General features: G+C 51.2%; 8 protein-coding genes across 8 annotated transcripts; 6 read left to right on the forward strand and 2 right to left on the reverse strand.

The window, feature by feature from the left end:
• Positions 1 to 458: 458 nt before the first annotated feature.
• T069G_09298 (myb/SANT-like DNA-binding domain-containing protein) lies at positions 459 to 1,774 on the forward strand (the record flags this gene model as incomplete). Its single annotated transcript, XM_056176508.1, has 2 exons — positions 459 to 833; positions 899 to 1,774. The coding sequence occupies 2 exons, from the start codon at positions 459 to 461 to the stop codon at positions 1,772 to 1,774; spliced, it is 1,251 nt and encodes a 416-aa protein (XP_056024986.1).
• Positions 1,775 to 2,439: 665 nt separating this feature from the next.
• T069G_09299 (uncharacterized protein) lies at positions 2,440 to 3,756 on the forward strand (the record flags this gene model as incomplete). Its single annotated transcript, XM_056176509.1, has 3 exons — positions 2,440 to 2,614; positions 3,098 to 3,147; positions 3,286 to 3,756. 3 exons carry the CDS (start codon positions 2,440 to 2,442, stop codon positions 3,754 to 3,756), a joined length of 696 nt encoding a protein of 231 aa, XP_056024987.1.
• A 705-nt stretch (positions 3,757 to 4,461) lies between these two features.
• T069G_09300 (uncharacterized protein) lies at positions 4,462 to 5,264 on the forward strand (the record flags this gene model as incomplete). Its single annotated transcript, XM_056176510.1, has 2 exons — positions 4,462 to 4,933; positions 5,008 to 5,264. 2 exons carry the CDS (start codon positions 4,462 to 4,464, stop codon positions 5,262 to 5,264), a joined length of 729 nt encoding a protein of 242 aa, XP_056024988.1.
• Positions 5,265 to 5,772: 508 nt separating this feature from the next.
• T069G_09301 (CHCH domain-containing protein) lies at positions 5,773 to 6,796 on the reverse strand (the record flags this gene model as incomplete). Its single annotated transcript, XM_056176511.1, has 3 exons — positions 5,773 to 6,076; positions 6,136 to 6,526; positions 6,589 to 6,796. The coding sequence occupies 3 exons, from the start codon at positions 6,794 to 6,796 to the stop codon at positions 5,773 to 5,775; spliced, it is 903 nt and encodes a 300-aa protein (XP_056024989.1).
• A 1,054-nt stretch (positions 6,797 to 7,850) lies between these two features.
• Positions 7,851 to 8,786, forward strand: T069G_09302 (thiamine pyrophosphokinase, catalytic domain-containing protein; the record flags this gene model as incomplete). Its single annotated transcript, XM_056176512.1, has 3 exons — positions 7,851 to 7,980; positions 8,039 to 8,109; positions 8,205 to 8,786. The coding sequence occupies 3 exons, from the start codon at positions 7,851 to 7,853 to the stop codon at positions 8,784 to 8,786; spliced, it is 783 nt and encodes a 260-aa protein (XP_056024990.1).
• A 125-nt stretch (positions 8,787 to 8,911) lies between these two features.
• Positions 8,912 to 9,715, reverse strand: T069G_09303 (uncharacterized protein; the record flags this gene model as incomplete). The annotated part of the gene is made up of 2 exons (XM_056176513.1): positions 8,912 to 9,640; positions 9,713 to 9,715. 2 exons carry the CDS (start codon positions 9,713 to 9,715, stop codon positions 8,912 to 8,914), a joined length of 732 nt encoding a protein of 243 aa, XP_056024991.1.
• Positions 9,716 to 10,538: 823 nt separating this feature from the next.
• T069G_09304 (major facilitator superfamily domain-containing protein) lies at positions 10,539 to 12,092 on the forward strand (the record flags this gene model as incomplete). The annotated part of the gene is made up of 1 exon (XM_056176514.1): positions 10,539 to 12,092. The coding sequence occupies one exon, from the start codon at positions 10,539 to 10,541 to the stop codon at positions 12,090 to 12,092; it is 1,554 nt and encodes a 517-aa protein (XP_056024992.1).
• Positions 12,093 to 12,906: 814 nt separating this feature from the next.
• Positions 12,907 to 14,659, forward strand: T069G_09305 (cytochrome p450 domain-containing protein; the record flags this gene model as incomplete). Its single annotated transcript, XM_056176515.1, has 5 exons — positions 12,907 to 13,195; positions 13,259 to 13,294; positions 13,340 to 13,830; positions 13,889 to 14,128; positions 14,186 to 14,659. The coding sequence occupies 5 exons, from the start codon at positions 12,907 to 12,909 to the stop codon at positions 14,657 to 14,659; spliced, it is 1,530 nt and encodes a 509-aa protein (XP_056024993.1).
• Positions 14,660 to 16,057: the final 1,398 nt, after the last annotated feature.

Consider the following 16,057-nt stretch of genomic DNA (forward strand, 5'->3'; position numbering starts at 1 on the left):
CGTCAATCTGCGGTTTCAGAGCCTCCATCTCCTGTGCAACTTTCTGTGCCCAGTCCAGTGTTTACGTGGCGCGCGATGGAGACTGAGGGAGAACCGGGCGAAAAAGGGACCTCCACGTGACCCTTTTTTTCGCATGTCCCGTTTTCCCATTTCCAGCCCACGACGTGCCGCCCACGCCAAGGGACCCGACCCGACTCCCCCCACCGACCCGTATGCGGCAGGTCACGATTCTCGCCTGGCGCTGACCCAGACTCTCTCGCTGCTTCGAGGGCAGAAAAAAAAAGGATCCTGAGAAGCTCCCCAAAGGCTGCCTGAGAGTCGCTGCTGCTGCCGTTGCCGCCGCTGCTGCTTTCACGGGCTGCCGCTGGGGGTCGTGTCCAGCCTGACTGGGCACCTGAATCCGATTCCGAGCCTCGGCCTTCTCCCGTCTCAGTCTCAGCCTCATCCGATCCGCCGCCATGTCTGAAGACGACATCGACCTCGCCGGCCACGACGGACAAGGGCCCGGCCGAGTCGACCGCGACCGCCGGGCGCCCAGGTTCAGCTGGACGCCCGCCTACGAGGCCACCTTCTTCCGCAGCCTGTGCGAGAGCGTCCAGCTGGGCATGCGAGAAAACAGCAGCTTCAAGGCCGAGGCCTGGGAGCGCGCCGCCCAGGCCCTGCAGGAACACCACGGCGCTTACCCGGCTAAAAGCCATCTCATCAACAAGAGCGACAATGCTCGGAAACGCTTTCGACTGTGGCGAGGCCTTCGAGAGGACCCGGACTTTATTTACAACCCCGTGTCGAGGACGGTGACGGCGACCGAGGAGGCATGGAGAGCGCATATCGAGGTGAGTTGGGGGCCAGCCATGGCTCGCCCACACGCCGAAAACTCGGGTTACTGATCGGGACGTAGCGAGAGCCTTTGTCGCGAGCCCTCAGGGGGAGGCCCTTTGACCACGAGGAATACATGGAGGTGCTGTATCCGGACGTGGTTGGGTCGGGGGGAGCTCCCAAGAGAATCATGAAGCCTCGACGAAAGACTGACGGCCAACCTTGCGACGACTCGGAGATGCCAGGGACTGGCGTGTTGAATCTTCAAACCGACCCGACACCGCTCATAACAGAAACCACCGACGTGCCGAGCCAACAGCCGCCGCCGCACAAGAGTCCGCAGAATCAAGCATCGGCAGCTTCTTCATCCGCTTCTGGAACTCAGCAACGACCGACTACAGCACCTTCGATACCTCGCAATCTCACCGCCGCACAAGGCGCAGCTCTGACGCCCCCTGAAGAGTCGGTTCCCCAGAGCCGGAAGCGTCCTTCACCTATGGGTCCCCTACAGTCTGCCGGCGATCTTGCTCAGTCAACCTCTGGGTCAGCTATCCCACCATCAGCACTTCCAACCTCGCCGGAAAAGCGCCGCCGACTGTCGTCCCGGGACGACGTTACTTCCAATACAAGCGCAGCTACTCCATTGCTTGGATCGTCTGCTCTCCCGGTCCCAGGCACCAGATCCACAGTCGAGCCTCGATCGCGCCCAGAAACTCAGGTTGCCGGACTTCAGTCCATCTTGGAGGAGCTTGTCTCTCTGTCAAAGGCGAGCAGGGCGCGTATGTGGAGGGAGGAAGCTGTTGACCTACTATTCAAAGAATTCGCAACCGAAGACGCAGACGTGCAGATTAAAATTTCCGAGAAAGTGTTAAACGACGAGCACAAGGCCATGGTGTTTTGCAAGATGCCGTTGCATCTGAGGCAGCACTGGGTCAAAAGACTTGGGGGCCTCGGATAATGAAAGAGCGACTTGAAAGATACCCCAATTGATTCCTGGCACATCAGGGACCATGAAACTGATTTTTTCTTTTTGTACGAAAGACCAGAGACGGAGCAGTTTTTGATGTTGGAATTTTTAAACGTTTTAGCGGCGTGATGGTGTCGAGGACTCATGTGGAAGAGGCGTGTTGAGAGATACCATGATACCCAGATTCGCGGCGTTGGAATCACTTTTGCATTTCAGCGAAGATTGTTGTTGTCGTTATACATAATACGGACGGCCGAATGGCGTTGTGTGTTATTGCATTCATGTTGACTCGCTGTCATGAACCAACTTCTTGTTTGTACCATTTTTTTTCCATCTTCATCTTCATCTTCATCATCTTCTTTTTTGTTTTTCACCATATACCTTTCGGGCTCACAAGCCAATTTTTTTGTTCACGACGATGAGTTGAGGGAAGTTTATCGGTCATTTGAGATGAATAGCTCTTTTGTATTAAGCCAATCAAATTTTAAACCTGCGAAACTAGGTAGCAAATTGCCTCTTTTGAACTGGGACTTAATTGTGTTTGGACAGGGGAGCATTGAACACAGTGCGATGGCTGCGCGATATGATGTGATTCTCTGTCTTCTTAACCATTCATCTAGTCAGAAGGCTCTCTCTCTCGATTGGCTCTGCGAAGCATGAATTGCGAAGAATTAGCTCACGATGCTGCGAATGGAGGGGCGGAGCTGGCGAGTAATGCGCCGCCAGATGCAGAGATGCAGGAAACAAAGTGGGTTGCCAGGAGAGCAGAATCTTGGCTTAAACCAGTGGTGTGTATCGCAATTAGACAACGCTCTGGTTTCCCTCCAATGGGTCTTTTTATTTTCGCTAAAACCACAAACACGGTGTTTGCAGCCGTTTTTATTTCTAAAACATGCATAAAACCCCTGCCCGGCTTGATGTAATGGCGTAATGGAAGCCATTTTGTCATGCCAAGGCACGAGAACGATCTGCGATGCCGAGGTCGAGCCGCATACGTCATCATCACGGCTTGAGACATGATTTAGTCTGGCTTTAGGCGTGACTTTGTGTTTGCGTCACATGAAGGAGCTCAATTGGCTTTTCGGCTTAGTACTTAAGGCATTGAATCCCCTTTTTCTAGATTCTCTCTGATCGACAAAGCTAAATAAACAAATCTTCACCAACTTCCTCGCCAGAGATTCAACGCAATTGCTATTTCTAGCCTTTTTTCAATTGACAAACATTGACCAGTAAGTGATGACGCTTCTTACTGAAGCTGGCTAGTCCAACAGACACTGTAAGATGATCACGGCACTAACAATGAGCTGCGAATAGTGTCTTACGCCGACGTTGCTGCACAGGGTGCCAAACAGACCCCTGAAGAGGTAAGCTCTCACACGAGCCTAGCAAGCTGCTTCCTCCCAAGCAGATACAGCTCTCGAAACAAAGAAAAACACAAACAATGAAAAGAGAGGCGAATCCCTTCAAATGCTCGCAAATCGCTCTAACCGCTGATGTCATAGGCCGCCGCCCCTCAGCCCCCCGAAATCATCCCCAGTGAAACCGCCTCCACAGCATCTCTCATCGACGTCGACATGCCCAGCGTCCACACCGTCCGATCAGACTTCCTCGAGCAGGACGTCCAAACCGAGACCCAAGCCGAGCGCATCAAGCGCGAGCAAGAGGCCGCCCGCGCCGCCCAGGCGGCATCCAAGAAGAAGGCCGCCAGCAAGGCCAGAAAGGCCGACTCCTGGATCACGCGCCAGTTTTCCCAGCTCTCCGACGGCAGCGTCACGGCCATTGCCATTGCCAACGTCTTTGGCGTCGTGGGCGTGAGCGGCTTCCTGGGGTATCGCGCGTGGGGCCTCTACGAGAGGAGCCGGCTGGACTGGAAGCATGTGGGCGTTGGCTTTGGAGTTTTGGCTGCTGTTGGCGCTGTGGAGGCGGTGCTTGGGCGGTACCTGTACAGGAGCAAGGAGGAGGATTCTTCATGAAGAGCCGATTTTAAAACGGCCAAAGATTGAATTTCCGTGATGACTGCTTCATTTCTTTTGTTGTTGTTTTCGGTTTGGGCGTTTGGGATCAAGGGAGAGCTTAGCTGTTGAACGCGTATCTCATCTCTGGTTTATGGCCATCATCACATGTTGCTACTGGCCGCTACATACTCAAATAACGAACATAAAATCAATATTTTAATCAAAACCAATTTCATCTCTACTTTAGTTGTTTCTCACCTCATCAGCCATGTACAGTGAAATTCACCCATTTCGTGGGACAGTGCATCCCCCAAGCCGCACAGCTCGTTCACATGCTCACCAAGCCCGCCAGAATATGTGACGTCATCGTCATCATCTCACGAAGCCCATCAGCGTTTCCCTTCGCCCATCTCTACACCAAGTGTCAACTCACGATACCCCATAGAAATAACCCTCAGACAAGCAAAAAATAATTCAGCAAATAATTTTAATCACAAAGAGAAAAAGAAAAGAAAGAAATCTGCAAAGATTCGACCAGACAATCCGTAACCAAGCCGAACATCCGAACAGCCCCCTTGATATAAAGCTAGACCAAAAAGCCCGCCTACTTCCTTCAACTCAACACACACACCTACACATATCTCGCCTCTTTATCTCCCTCATATATTCTCCCCGCCTATGCTCCCGTTAAAATACAAATCCAAAACCCGCCTCAACTCCATCATGCACTCCCTCCGCCTCCGCCCCGCGCGCGACGAAGACGTCCCCGCCATGGCCGCCCTCGAAGTCGCCGCCTTCCTCGACAGCCCCATGCACAAGGCCATGTTCCCCAAACGCCTGCGCACCAAGCCCGGAACCCAGGACCAGCTCGAGTGGAACATTTCGCGCATGCGCAAGGGCCTGGCGGACCCGAACCTGCACTACCTCGTCGTCCTCACGGAGGCACCTGAGGAGGGCGAGATCATCGTGGGTTGCGCAGAGTGGTCGGCGCCGGCGGCGGACGAGTACGAGTCTGGGGATAATGAGGAGGAGGGGAAGAGCGAGGAGGAAAAGGCAAAGGATATGGAGCTGAGGTTGGCTAGGTTGCCGCCGTTTCTGGATAAGGGCGCGTTGTTGGATGCTAATGACGAGGTTATGGAGTTGATTGAAAAGTCCAAGGATGCGTTTCAGGGAGAGAACCGGCATAAGATGTGGAGTGAGTTTTTGCATGAATGTGTTGGTGTTTACGATATGAGGAACAGTATGCTAATCATACATCTGCTTTTCTAGCTCTCAACTCCATCTCAGTGGACGGCGATTATCGAGGCATTGGCATCGGCAAGATGATGACGCGGTGGGGAATGGACCGAGCAGATCAAGACAAGACGGGCATATGGATCATATCGTCTCCCCTAGGCCAGCAGCTATACAAGTCATTGGGATTCAGACAAGTCGCCGAGGGATCGAGATTGGGCGAGCCTCAGTATCTCATGCTCAAGTTTTACGATCCTGGAAGTCAGCAAAACGGCGTGAACACGGTGGCATAAGGGGGACGGCATGATGGGCATGGCAAAATTGAGAGCGAAGCGGAATTTGGCATCTAGCTTGAGGGATAGAAGGCGTTGGGACTTTGGTCATTGCGGCTTTTCGCATGAGTGTATTCGTATAAGTGCTTTAGAGTGATTTCAGCATAGGGAGTAGCCTTACGTGCATGATATTTAGCATGATTTTGGCGTTATCTCTTGATTCTTTGGCCTCATACCACGATTCACTGCCCAGTCCTAAGCTGCATCACGCTCGGCTGCTAAGGGCACCTCGCCCAGATTGCAAAGTTGAATGTCGTAAATTAACCCCCTAGTTTATACAATGTCTACCGTCCTATGACCTTTTTTCCGCACCCATTCATACAGCGTTGGATACATCAGACCCTCTTTACCAAAGGTGCCTGCTTAGAATACACTGAAGACAATCTCGTAGGATCGATTGCCTTCTTTTTGCTCCGTCCATCTTCTTCCCTGCCTTTTATTTATTCTATTTTTGTTTCATCGTCCGTCCTTAGTTCTCCTTCTTCTGTTCCTTGACCTCCTCAGTCAAGGGTGAGCCCTTGACCAGCTTGACTCCGGGGAGGTTGTCCGTCTCCGCAGCATCCGAGTTACGACCCCCAACACGGCCGTTCTCTCGAAGCTGTTGTCGGTCTTCGGCGAGGATCTCGGCGGCCTCGGTGGCTTCGGGGGCTGCCACCGCTGCAGCAGGAGCAGCAGACGCTACCTCCTCGCCGCCTTCGGCCTCAGCAGCATCAGCCTCTTCAAGCTCGGAGCCGTAGATCTCTGGGTACTTTCGGAAACATTCTTGCATGCCCCTACAATGTTGTCAGTCAAAGTCTCTCACTGTGGTATACATCACCCAGGCGGTTCATACTGGAACTTTTCAATGCAGTCCATGCCCTTGGGCTCCTCGGTAGAGTAGACGAAGCAGCTAAAGGCAGTCTTGAACTCCTCTCCACAGGGGCCATGCGCCATGCCACCCAGGCAGGGGCAGTCCCAGTTAATCTCTCCAGTCTCTGGGTTGAAAGCTCCCTCCTGGCTGGCCTCCTCCTCGAGTGCCTCGGGTCCGCCAAAGCCGGCTGCGCTCTGAGCGGGTGCTTCTGACTTGTCGTCCATCTTGACAGCCTCCGTCTTGGGAGCCTCTGTCTTCTTAGTAGCCGGCTCAACAGACTTAGGGCTGACTTCCTTTCGCTTCTGCTCGATCAGGGCGTCGACGGTGGGCAGTTCGTTTTCGGTATAGGGCGCAGGGATGGGCAAGGCGTGAGCTGCTCCAGGAATTAGCAAAACCACCATGACGCTTACATGCGGGATGTATATCATGACATACCCTCGGCCTCGTCCGCAAAGACGGAGCTTGTGTTATAGTAGTAAACACCAGCAACAGCCAAACCCCACCGAGCCGCAGAGCTCTTCCATGACCGAGACTTGTCTGCGGGAGCCGTTGAGGCAAATCGCCGGGGAGCCGTCCGGACCAGAGAAGTGCGCAAACCGCCAACAGCAGGCCGTGAGGCCGTTCTCAGAGCTGCACGATACATTATGGCGAAGTGATTATGCGGATGGACAAGCTGAAATATCAATGAGGGGAAGAGGAAGAAGATTACAAAGGAAAGCAGCAGCAATGCCTACGCAGGCTGGATATGTAATCGCGGAAAAAAAAAGAGCTGGATCGGCTCCATGACAAAATCGCCAGATTGGTCAGCGAACCGAGCGCATCTCCAACTTCCGGGCCAAGAAAGTGCATGCGCTTGCGCCTGTGAGAAAAAATGTTTGGCCGAGGATTATCCAGATATGTTGCCGCAGTGCAGTGGGCCATTTGCCAGCTCCATGCTAATTGAATCAATGCGCTGAATGTATTACTACCGCAATGACCAAAATGGATGGCCTGAGCTGAGCGCATTGCAGGCCGCAAACAGCAAGGCGATCAATTGCCCGACCTGGGCTGATACCTGGAGGCTGCAGGTACTTTGTTTGCGCTCATGTGATATCCGAGGATCTGCAAGCCCAGGTATCTTATGCAGGGCCTCGATAATGCAACGAATTAAGATTAGTACCAACTATAGCATCCAAAGTAAAACAAGAAAAAAGAACCTTAAAAAGAGAAAAGAATCATGATGCCAGCTGTTCCTTAAACGCACCATCCAAACAGCTCTTGATTTTTTTACTTCTTTGTCTCAACATTCCAGTTGCATCAACTCCTGACTAAGCACTCGCTTGAAACAAGCCTTCTTGGTACCTGCAGGATTCCGTGCTGAGCAGCGGCCAGGGCCTGTCGCAGGTGGTGAGCTTTGACTGAGGCCATTGCTCACATCACAGCTGGAGCTCCTTTACGAGCTGAAATCCCAGGTCGTACGGGCGAGCTCAAGCGCTCCCTTTTCTTTTTTGCCAACAGAACCTGGAGGGGAGCGAGATTAGTGGCTGGTGTTTTTTTTTTTAAACTCTTGATAAATAGCGCCCCTCTTCGTCATCATATGCGCATGAGTTTGATTCTCAGCTTTCGACGCCCTTCACGTTCCTTTTCTCTCTGATCCTCACTCAAACCCCGCCACCAAGCAAACAAACAAAAAACAACCCGGCATCTTCTTCTTCGCGATGGCTTCGGTCTTCGAGTGGCAGCCTAATAGGTTTCTGCAGGACCAGCCGAGTCCTCAGCCTTTTGCCCTCCTGGTGCTCAACCAGCCGCTCAAGAACAGCAGCAACCTGCGCAAGCTTTGGAGACACTGTATGTCGAAATGTTGCCCCTCCATGTGCAAGAAAAAATGCTTACCCTCGACACACAGCATCTCTCCGCGTAGCTGCTGACGGAGGCGCCAATCGTCTCCATGAGCTTTCTTCGTTTCAGGGCAAATTTGTGAGTTGTCCTTATTTTTCATCACGCCTAGTTTCATCATTGGTCTCTTTGAACTATCGTGATGTGATTACGAACTGTGCCTAATGTATTTGCAGTCGAACCTTCAAGTCATCATTGGCGATCTCGATTCATTGAGGCCGTCAGTCCACAACTTCTACACCTCCCAGCACACCCCCGCCCAGATCATCCATGATACCGACCAAGAAACCACCGACTTTGGCAAGGCCATCACCTGGATCCGCAAAACGCAGCCCGCTGGAACCGACATCATCGCCCTAGGTGGTATTGGCGGCCGTATTGACCAGGGACTCAGTCAGCTCCACCACCTCTACCTCTTCCAGCCCGATCCCGCGTATGAAAATGGCCGCATCTACCTTCTCTCCGGATCCAGCTTGACCTTTCTCCTAAAGGCGGGCACTCATCGCATCCAGGTCAAAGAGGACGGTGAGGAGGAGGTGTTTGGCAAGCACGTGGGAATCATTCCACTCCAGGAGCCAAGCCGCATCACAACCAAGGGTCTGGAGTGGGACGTCACCGACTGGGAAACGCGAATGGGCGGCAGAGTTAGCACCAGCAACCATGTTCTCCCAGAAACCAAGGTCGTCGAGGTGCAAACGACCAAGGATGTCCTCTTCACGATAGCGCTGAGCAATACCGAGGGCGAGGAGGACGGGTAGTGTATGTGCTTGGGAATGACATTGCACCATCTTTTTGATAGCTTCCAAAGAAATTATGAACGGCCTTTTTGCTTCCTTGATATCCATACCTAACGCCATTGCGCCTCTCCGCATGCAAACTCCCATCATCGTAAAAAGTGAATAACAAGCCAACAAAACAAGAAGAAGATAATGACTCCCGCGACAAATATCCACTTGTCCTCGCGGGCACGGCGCTCGACCATGCGGATAGTGTCGCCGCTCACACCCAATGTATTGGCAACGCCGTACAGGCGCTTCTGCGTGTTTTTCAGCGTTTCGCGCTGCTGGCCCAAATCTCCCAGCACGGCTTGTCCACGCGCGATGAAGTCGTCCAAGGCATGGTTCGTATTGCTAAAGAAGTTTTGTTCTCGGAAAGCATGAGCTTCGCGCACCTCGTCGCCAGCGCCGGTCGTCAGCGAAGTACTATTCGAGCTTGTATGCCGGGGCTGGAATGATGAATGCGTCGTCGTTCCGGCGGCATTGGCGTAAGGATTCTCCGGCGTAGCATTATATGGTCTTCTTCCGAGCAGCTCCGACCGGTTATGATTGTGTTGCGCCTCCTCCCTAGTTCGCTTCACCACATCGAGGCTGCCACGGAACTCTGACAGCTCATCGCGAAACCTCTTGACACGCTCATATGCTTCTTCCTGCTTCTTGGGCACAATCTCCTGGCGCGCAAGGCTGTGATATTCGTCGAGCGACTTTGAAAAGGACGTCAAGGACACGGACACGCTTCCAATCTCGGCGGGCGTTGGTAGGCTCTTGGACTCGAGGTTGGAGAGGTCACTGCGGATGGCCTTGCTCTGCCGCAGAACTGTGTTGTATGCGACATTCTGGATGATTCGTCAGTATAATTAAAAAAGGCATATTTATATATATCATCGTGAGGCTAGTCTCCCACTTACCATCTTGACGAAACTGAAGACTTACGAATGCAAGTCTTACACTTTGATGCCCCCTTGGAGGAGCTATTCATCCACCAAGGTTCATAATAGGCGCCTGCTTAGTGGACACATCGCTGTAAATCCACGGAACCAGTGGTTTTTCCATGCCGCTGCGCTAGAAGGTACCATGGCCTTGTATCTTTTTTCTGTAGCTCTTCCTTTGGTGGATCGAGATCGCGGCTAGTGGAGTCAAACATCTCCATCAACACGGAAAAAAAGGCCGACTTGGCAACATTAATTCAGACGAAGAATGTATTCGATAATACAATACAAAGCCCTGATATGATTTATAAGAATACTCCATTTACATGATGTGAAACAAATAACGGAACTGTGAAGCCGGTCAGCGCAGTGCCCGCTGTTAGAATCACGGTATAGCTTCAAAATCACGAAGTGCATATAGCCGTTTAAAACACGGCTTGCATCCTCCTCGATCGGCATCACGATTATCTGTTCTCGGCAATGGCAAAGGCGCCGTCCGATACGCGGAACCTCCTGTCGTGCTTTGGACCACAAAATGACCTGTAGAAAAGCGTTTCATCGTGATATACTGCCTATTCAGGCCAACAACTGGATTTTGCCGATCTCGGCACCGAGCGCGGCGACATCTTCACGGCTCGTAGTTGCCGAATACTGACCGATAGAATGGAGAAGCATTCACGTTTTTTTCTTCCTTTGCTCTTATCCCCGACTTTGGATTTCTTTACCAAGTATAAGTTGCCAGCTCCCAACTGTCAACTCTTAGGGCTTCGCAGGAGATGAGATCAACATCGTCACTATAAGCGCCATGGGATCACCAGAAGATACGACAAGCATTTCAGAGTCGGATAAGAACCGACTCTCAGTTGAGATCGCCGACCCAGAAAAACAACCCGTGCCAGTGGAGGAAACAATTCCCCCTCCATACTCGGTCTTCACGACATGGCAGAAACGAATGTTGGCTCTTGGAGCCGCCTCGACGGCCTTCTTCTCTCCTATATCAGCTCAGATCTACTTGCCAGCGTTGACACAGCTCTCAGATGAGCTTGATGTTTCAAGCACCCAAATAAACCTTACCATTACGACTTATATGATCTTTCAGGGCATCACCCCCATGTTTCTCGGTTCTCTGGCAGACAGTGGTGGAAGGCGACCGGCATACATCGTCTGCTTCGTGATATACATTGGCGCCAACATTGGTCTTGCTCTAGCTCCCAGCTATGGTGCCATTCTCGGTCTCAGGTGTCTTCAGTCGGCAGGTTCAAGCACCACCGTAGCACTGTGTATGGCTGTCGTGGCCGATGTCATTACATCTGCTGAGCGAGGCCAATATGTCGGCTTCACTGTTGTGCCTGTAGTTCTCGCCCCAGCTCTTGGTCCCATTATCGGAGGTGCTCTGGCTCAGACGCTTGGCTGGAGGTCCATATTTTGGTTCTTGACCATAATGGCTGGAGTGACGGTTGTCCTCATTTTCATGTTTTTGCCAGAGACATGCCGTCACATTGTCGGCGACGGTTCAATCTACCCACCACCTCTGTACAGATCAGGGTGGCAGATTTTGACATCACATCGAAACAAGGGCCGTAAAGCTCCTCCTGCAGAAAACTCGTTCAAATTCAAGCCTCCCAATGTTTTGGGTTCTCTGCTCATGCTGCTGGAGAAGGAGACTGGATTACTCCTTGGTACCAGTAGTCTCATCTTTGCCGGGTTTTACTGTATTGCCTCCGCAATGCCCACTCTGTTTAAAAACTCCTATGGATATGACGAGATCACAGTGGGACTGATGTACTTGCCGTTGGCCTTTGGCTCGATTCTGGCTGCTCTGATAGTTGGTCCTGGAATCAACTGGAACTATAAACGACACTGCCAAAAGCTCGGCATCCCTCTAGACCGCAGCCGCCAGCAGGATCTTTCTGGCTTTCCCATTGAGCGTGTGCGTCTAGAGATTGGACTACCGTTGCTTGGTGTTAGTGGTCTCTCTCTGATCGGTTGGGGGTGGGCTATGAATTATGTCGTTCATGTTTCTGTCCCTTGCATCCTGAGCTGCTTGATGGGCATGGGCATGATTGGCTTCAACAACACGTCCAACACTTTGCTAGTCGACATTCATCCTGGAAAGGCGGGCACTGCAACCGCTGCAAACAACTTTACTCGATGTCTCGTTGGGGCTGGGGCCAGTGCGGCTATAGTTCCCTTGATAAACGCCATTGGTGTAGGCTGGACGTTTACTATGCTTGGTCTCATTTACGGTGCTTGCGCCTTGCCATTGATGCTCATCATGGTAAAGGGCATTGCTTGGAGGGCTGAGAAGAAGGCAAAGGAAGAACGCAAACAGAAGAAGAAGGAAGAAGCTTCTCGGTGATGGAGTGATGAAATAACATGACGGAAGACGCTGGAGGCATTTGAACGAGGCGCTTTTCGTCAAGATACCCATTTCTCTTAGATTAAAAGCATGCGAAAAATGCACATACTACTTAGCATTGTAGCGATTTACATAGATACTGTTTAATATAATCATACAGATTGATCATCAATTCTTTGCAACTCCGGTGATCGTGGTGAAGTAGTTATTTACCTATGTTGTAATGGGCGACGATTGCTCTAAAGTCGATTTGCGATAGGAATTATTCTCTGCTCCTGGAGTTGTTTGCTAATTGCAACATTCATGTAAGTCTGGATTCAATGCTACTCGTCATGTTTTACCTGAAAAGCTTTAATTCTCTTTAATGCCCACATTCCATGTTAAGCCTCGAGGATTCAGGCCACAAAGTATAACTGATGAAGGTTCAAGACCAAACTCAAAATATATATGCAAAAAAGCCCGATTAACAAGGTTCAAGCACAACACAGCTGGCTTCAAGCCAGCGCAAAGTAAACATTGCAAGCAACTACACCTCAGATTAATATACCCTTTCTCTTTTTCGATTCTCCATTCCAGTGAATTGTTGTGATGAATGGCGCCAACACCTACCCTGCAGCGATCACTAAAAATTCAATTAGCGAATTAGCCCACAATGATTACTCAGCAGAAAATCGGGCCTAAAGATGAAGCTTTCCACAGCTTTGGCTCTAAAAATAAGTTCTGCAAAAGAAACAAAACAGACATACGAGTTATGGGACATCTCGATTGACTATTGTCTCGCTCTTTAACCAGCTGAATGTGCTATGGGTGAGAAATGGGGCCCGAGCTGATATGGACTTCCATTTGGGCTCTGTGTTACGGCATTGGTTTACTGCTCTTGAGCATCTCAACCATTGTGTTTTATAGGCTGTTTCTTCACCCGCTTTCACGAGTCCCTGGCCCGAGACTTGCCGCCGTTTCCAACATATGGCATGCGTATCACGCTCGAAATGGACGAATGTTTGAACTGGGCCGGACTTTGCACCAGAAATATGGCGAAGTTGTGCGGATTGGCCCTAATGAACTGTGGTTTAACAGCCCAGAAGCTTTTGACAAGATTTACAGTACGTTGAGGATGTATGGATGGTACCTATGATTTGATATAGAGAGGCTAATGATTCTCAAAGGTAGCACAAAGGGATTCGAAAAGACGGATTTTTATTGTACGTTGGGCCGGAGCGTGATGATAATCGTGTGCTAATGGGCAGCTATAGTGGCAACCAGCTTGAGTACGCCCAAGATCGATTGCTTCTTGCGGCCTCACTTTGCCGATAGTTTGGATCTACTTTCGGAGCGAGACATGAAGCGCTACCGTCTTCAAAGACGATTGATAGGGCGGGTCTACCAAACGGCCAGTGTGATCAAGTTCGAAGCAGCAGTCGACGAGGTTATCAAGCAGGCGATTGCCCGATTGGAAGCCCTCGATGGTGCTGAGATAGACTTGAAGGAGTGGATGCACATCATTGCCGTGGAATGTCTTGGAGCTTCAGTCATCTCGTGGTCCCCAGGGTTGCTTAAAGCGGGAACAGACTGGGGATCCAGCGCTCATAGTTACCTTGGCTGGAGAAGGAAGAGCGTCATGGGACTTTTCCCAACTCTGACCAAAATGACAATGCGGTCGAACCTCTTTGAGTGGATATTCAGGGATGTCTGGGACCTGAAGTACGTTGCTACGCCCAACTTCAGGTCCTTCTTTCCTGTGAGTCGTGACCACTGAGCCTCAACTCTCAATAGACTCTTACTTACTTGCCGACTAGGATGTGGGGAAGCGAATCTCTCGAAGAATCAAATCTACCTTGAAACCAAATGCCCCTAAAGATAACCGAGCAGATCTGCTGGCGGATCTCATCCAGCTTCATAAAGACAAACCAGATTTCACCGAGAACTATCTCAGGAAAATGGCCGTGACCAATTTTGGAGCGGGACATGAGACAATGGCATCGACTTTGACATCAATTTTCACCATGATTGGAACACACGACGACGTGCAGAAAAGAGTAAAGCAAGAGATCCGGGATGCCATGGATGCCTCGTCGTATGCAGGTACAACCCAGCTGCAATATACTCGCGCAGCAATAAGAGAGGCTATGCGCCTCCACCCGGTCCTGAGCATGTCTCTTCCTCGCCGCGTTCCTGATATGGGCTCCCATATTCATGGCTACTTCATTCCGGGAGGCACGACAGTCGGGTGCAACCCCGTGGCGTTGCATCGAAATGCAAATGTCGTGATAGGACCAGATCCAGATGCCTACAACCCTGATCGCTGGCTCGGTGGCGAGACTTTGGACATTCGCCTCATGGACCGATATAGTCTCAACTGGGGCGGCGGACCGAGGACTTGTCCGGGAAAGAACTTGGCCGAAATGGTTGTATATAAAGTCGTATCAGCCCTATTCGAGCGATTCGATGTGGAGGTGGCAACACCGCCGGAAATTGGGCAGCCGTCATACTTCTTGTCAATGATTACGGGAGTCAAGGCCCGGTTCTCGTCTGTCGCTCCACAGATGGCGGGGAAAGACTGTCTCTAGGGACTGGATTATGTGGTCAACATGGAATATTTTATGAAGTCCGAAGTACTACTCCGTACTGGTATTGGGCTTCTGCAAAGGCTGCCGGATCAAGTCCGACAATGACCGGACTTGTGGTTTCTCTCGGGATTAAACACCACCCAGAGAACGGTGTCGGCTTTTCGTACTAAAGTCCGCCGAAGATGCAGCTGAAAAGGAGTGCAGAATGTCACCCATGCTGCCTCATTTGGTGGGTGATTCAGAAAAGGCAACTCGGCAGTGGTTTCTGCATTGCTTGGGAGAGTCAACGTCACTTGGTGTCGGATTCTGGCAATTTGCCAGACGCATCGCCTGCAATGTCAATCCTTTGGCAACTGTTGGTTGTTTCAAGGTCGCATTGCGCATATCAAATGACATCTCCGAGCCAAATTTAATGCTCTTTCTCGCGTTATTCTAATGTGGTATTCCAAGACGCTAAGTTGTGAAGAATTGGTGCCGTGCATTCATCATATTTGACCAAGACCTCACCTCCAAATGCCAAGGAATGGACTGTGGAGCCAACCGTATTGCTAACGGAGATGGGTATCGAACAAGGGAAAGCGTAGTTGTTTTGAGGTTTTATCAAGCTCATGAAGTGGTTTCAAAGACTTGTCGCGGGCGTTGGTTGACTGAGACAACAATTAACAAGGTGGCTCCAGCCATGAGCAGAATTTTCTCTCACAACCGCCGTTAAACTTTTGGCTGAGTTAAAGGTATGCTCGCGCCTCCCTCGGCCCTCTCACTGGTCAGATCGGAAAGGGTGACGATGGGGCAAAGTTCGAATGTTTGGCGAACCGCCACCTTTCGTTGGCTTCGTCCTCGGGGACGCCTCAGAGAAGAAGACGGCGTTGCCTTTCCGCTATCCAAAATTGTACGAGTGTTCTAACCAAGCCAAACATGCGCCATCCCCGCTTCTTCGTGCACCCCGGACATGCCTAGAAATGTTATCGAAGCTTTCCATTCGTGGCGTTCTTAGAGGACAACAAATGGCCGAGCGACTTGGCCAGAAGCAGCTGAGGTCTGGTCAGCCTCCCCCCACTTAGACGCCTGAGGCCCTTGGCGCGCCTTTCTGTACTGGCCAGGTTCGGAAAGGTGGTGGTCAACGGGCTGATATTAACTGTTACATGCGAAGTGCTTGGAACGGGTAACCCGTACTCGTACTGAATCAAGATGGCTAATGACTTCCTTCGTATGAGAGTCAAGGCGGGCTCTGCCAAGTGATAAAGCATCCGGCTAGCACCAATGAGCAACTGGCTGGCCTTGATAAGGCAGGACGATGATGCGCCCACCAGGCTGTAACAGCTGACAATGTCAGGTAACAACGAAAGGACATGGACTCTTTTCAGGTAGAGGGTGCGGCTGAATGTGTCCAAAAAAAGG

The sequence above is a fragment of the Trichoderma breve genome, chromosome 6 (assembly GCF_028502605.1).
Source record: "Trichoderma breve strain T069 chromosome 6, whole genome shotgun sequence".
In the NCBI taxonomy this organism is placed as follows: Eukaryota; Fungi; Ascomycota; class Sordariomycetes; order Hypocreales; family Hypocreaceae; genus Trichoderma; species Trichoderma breve.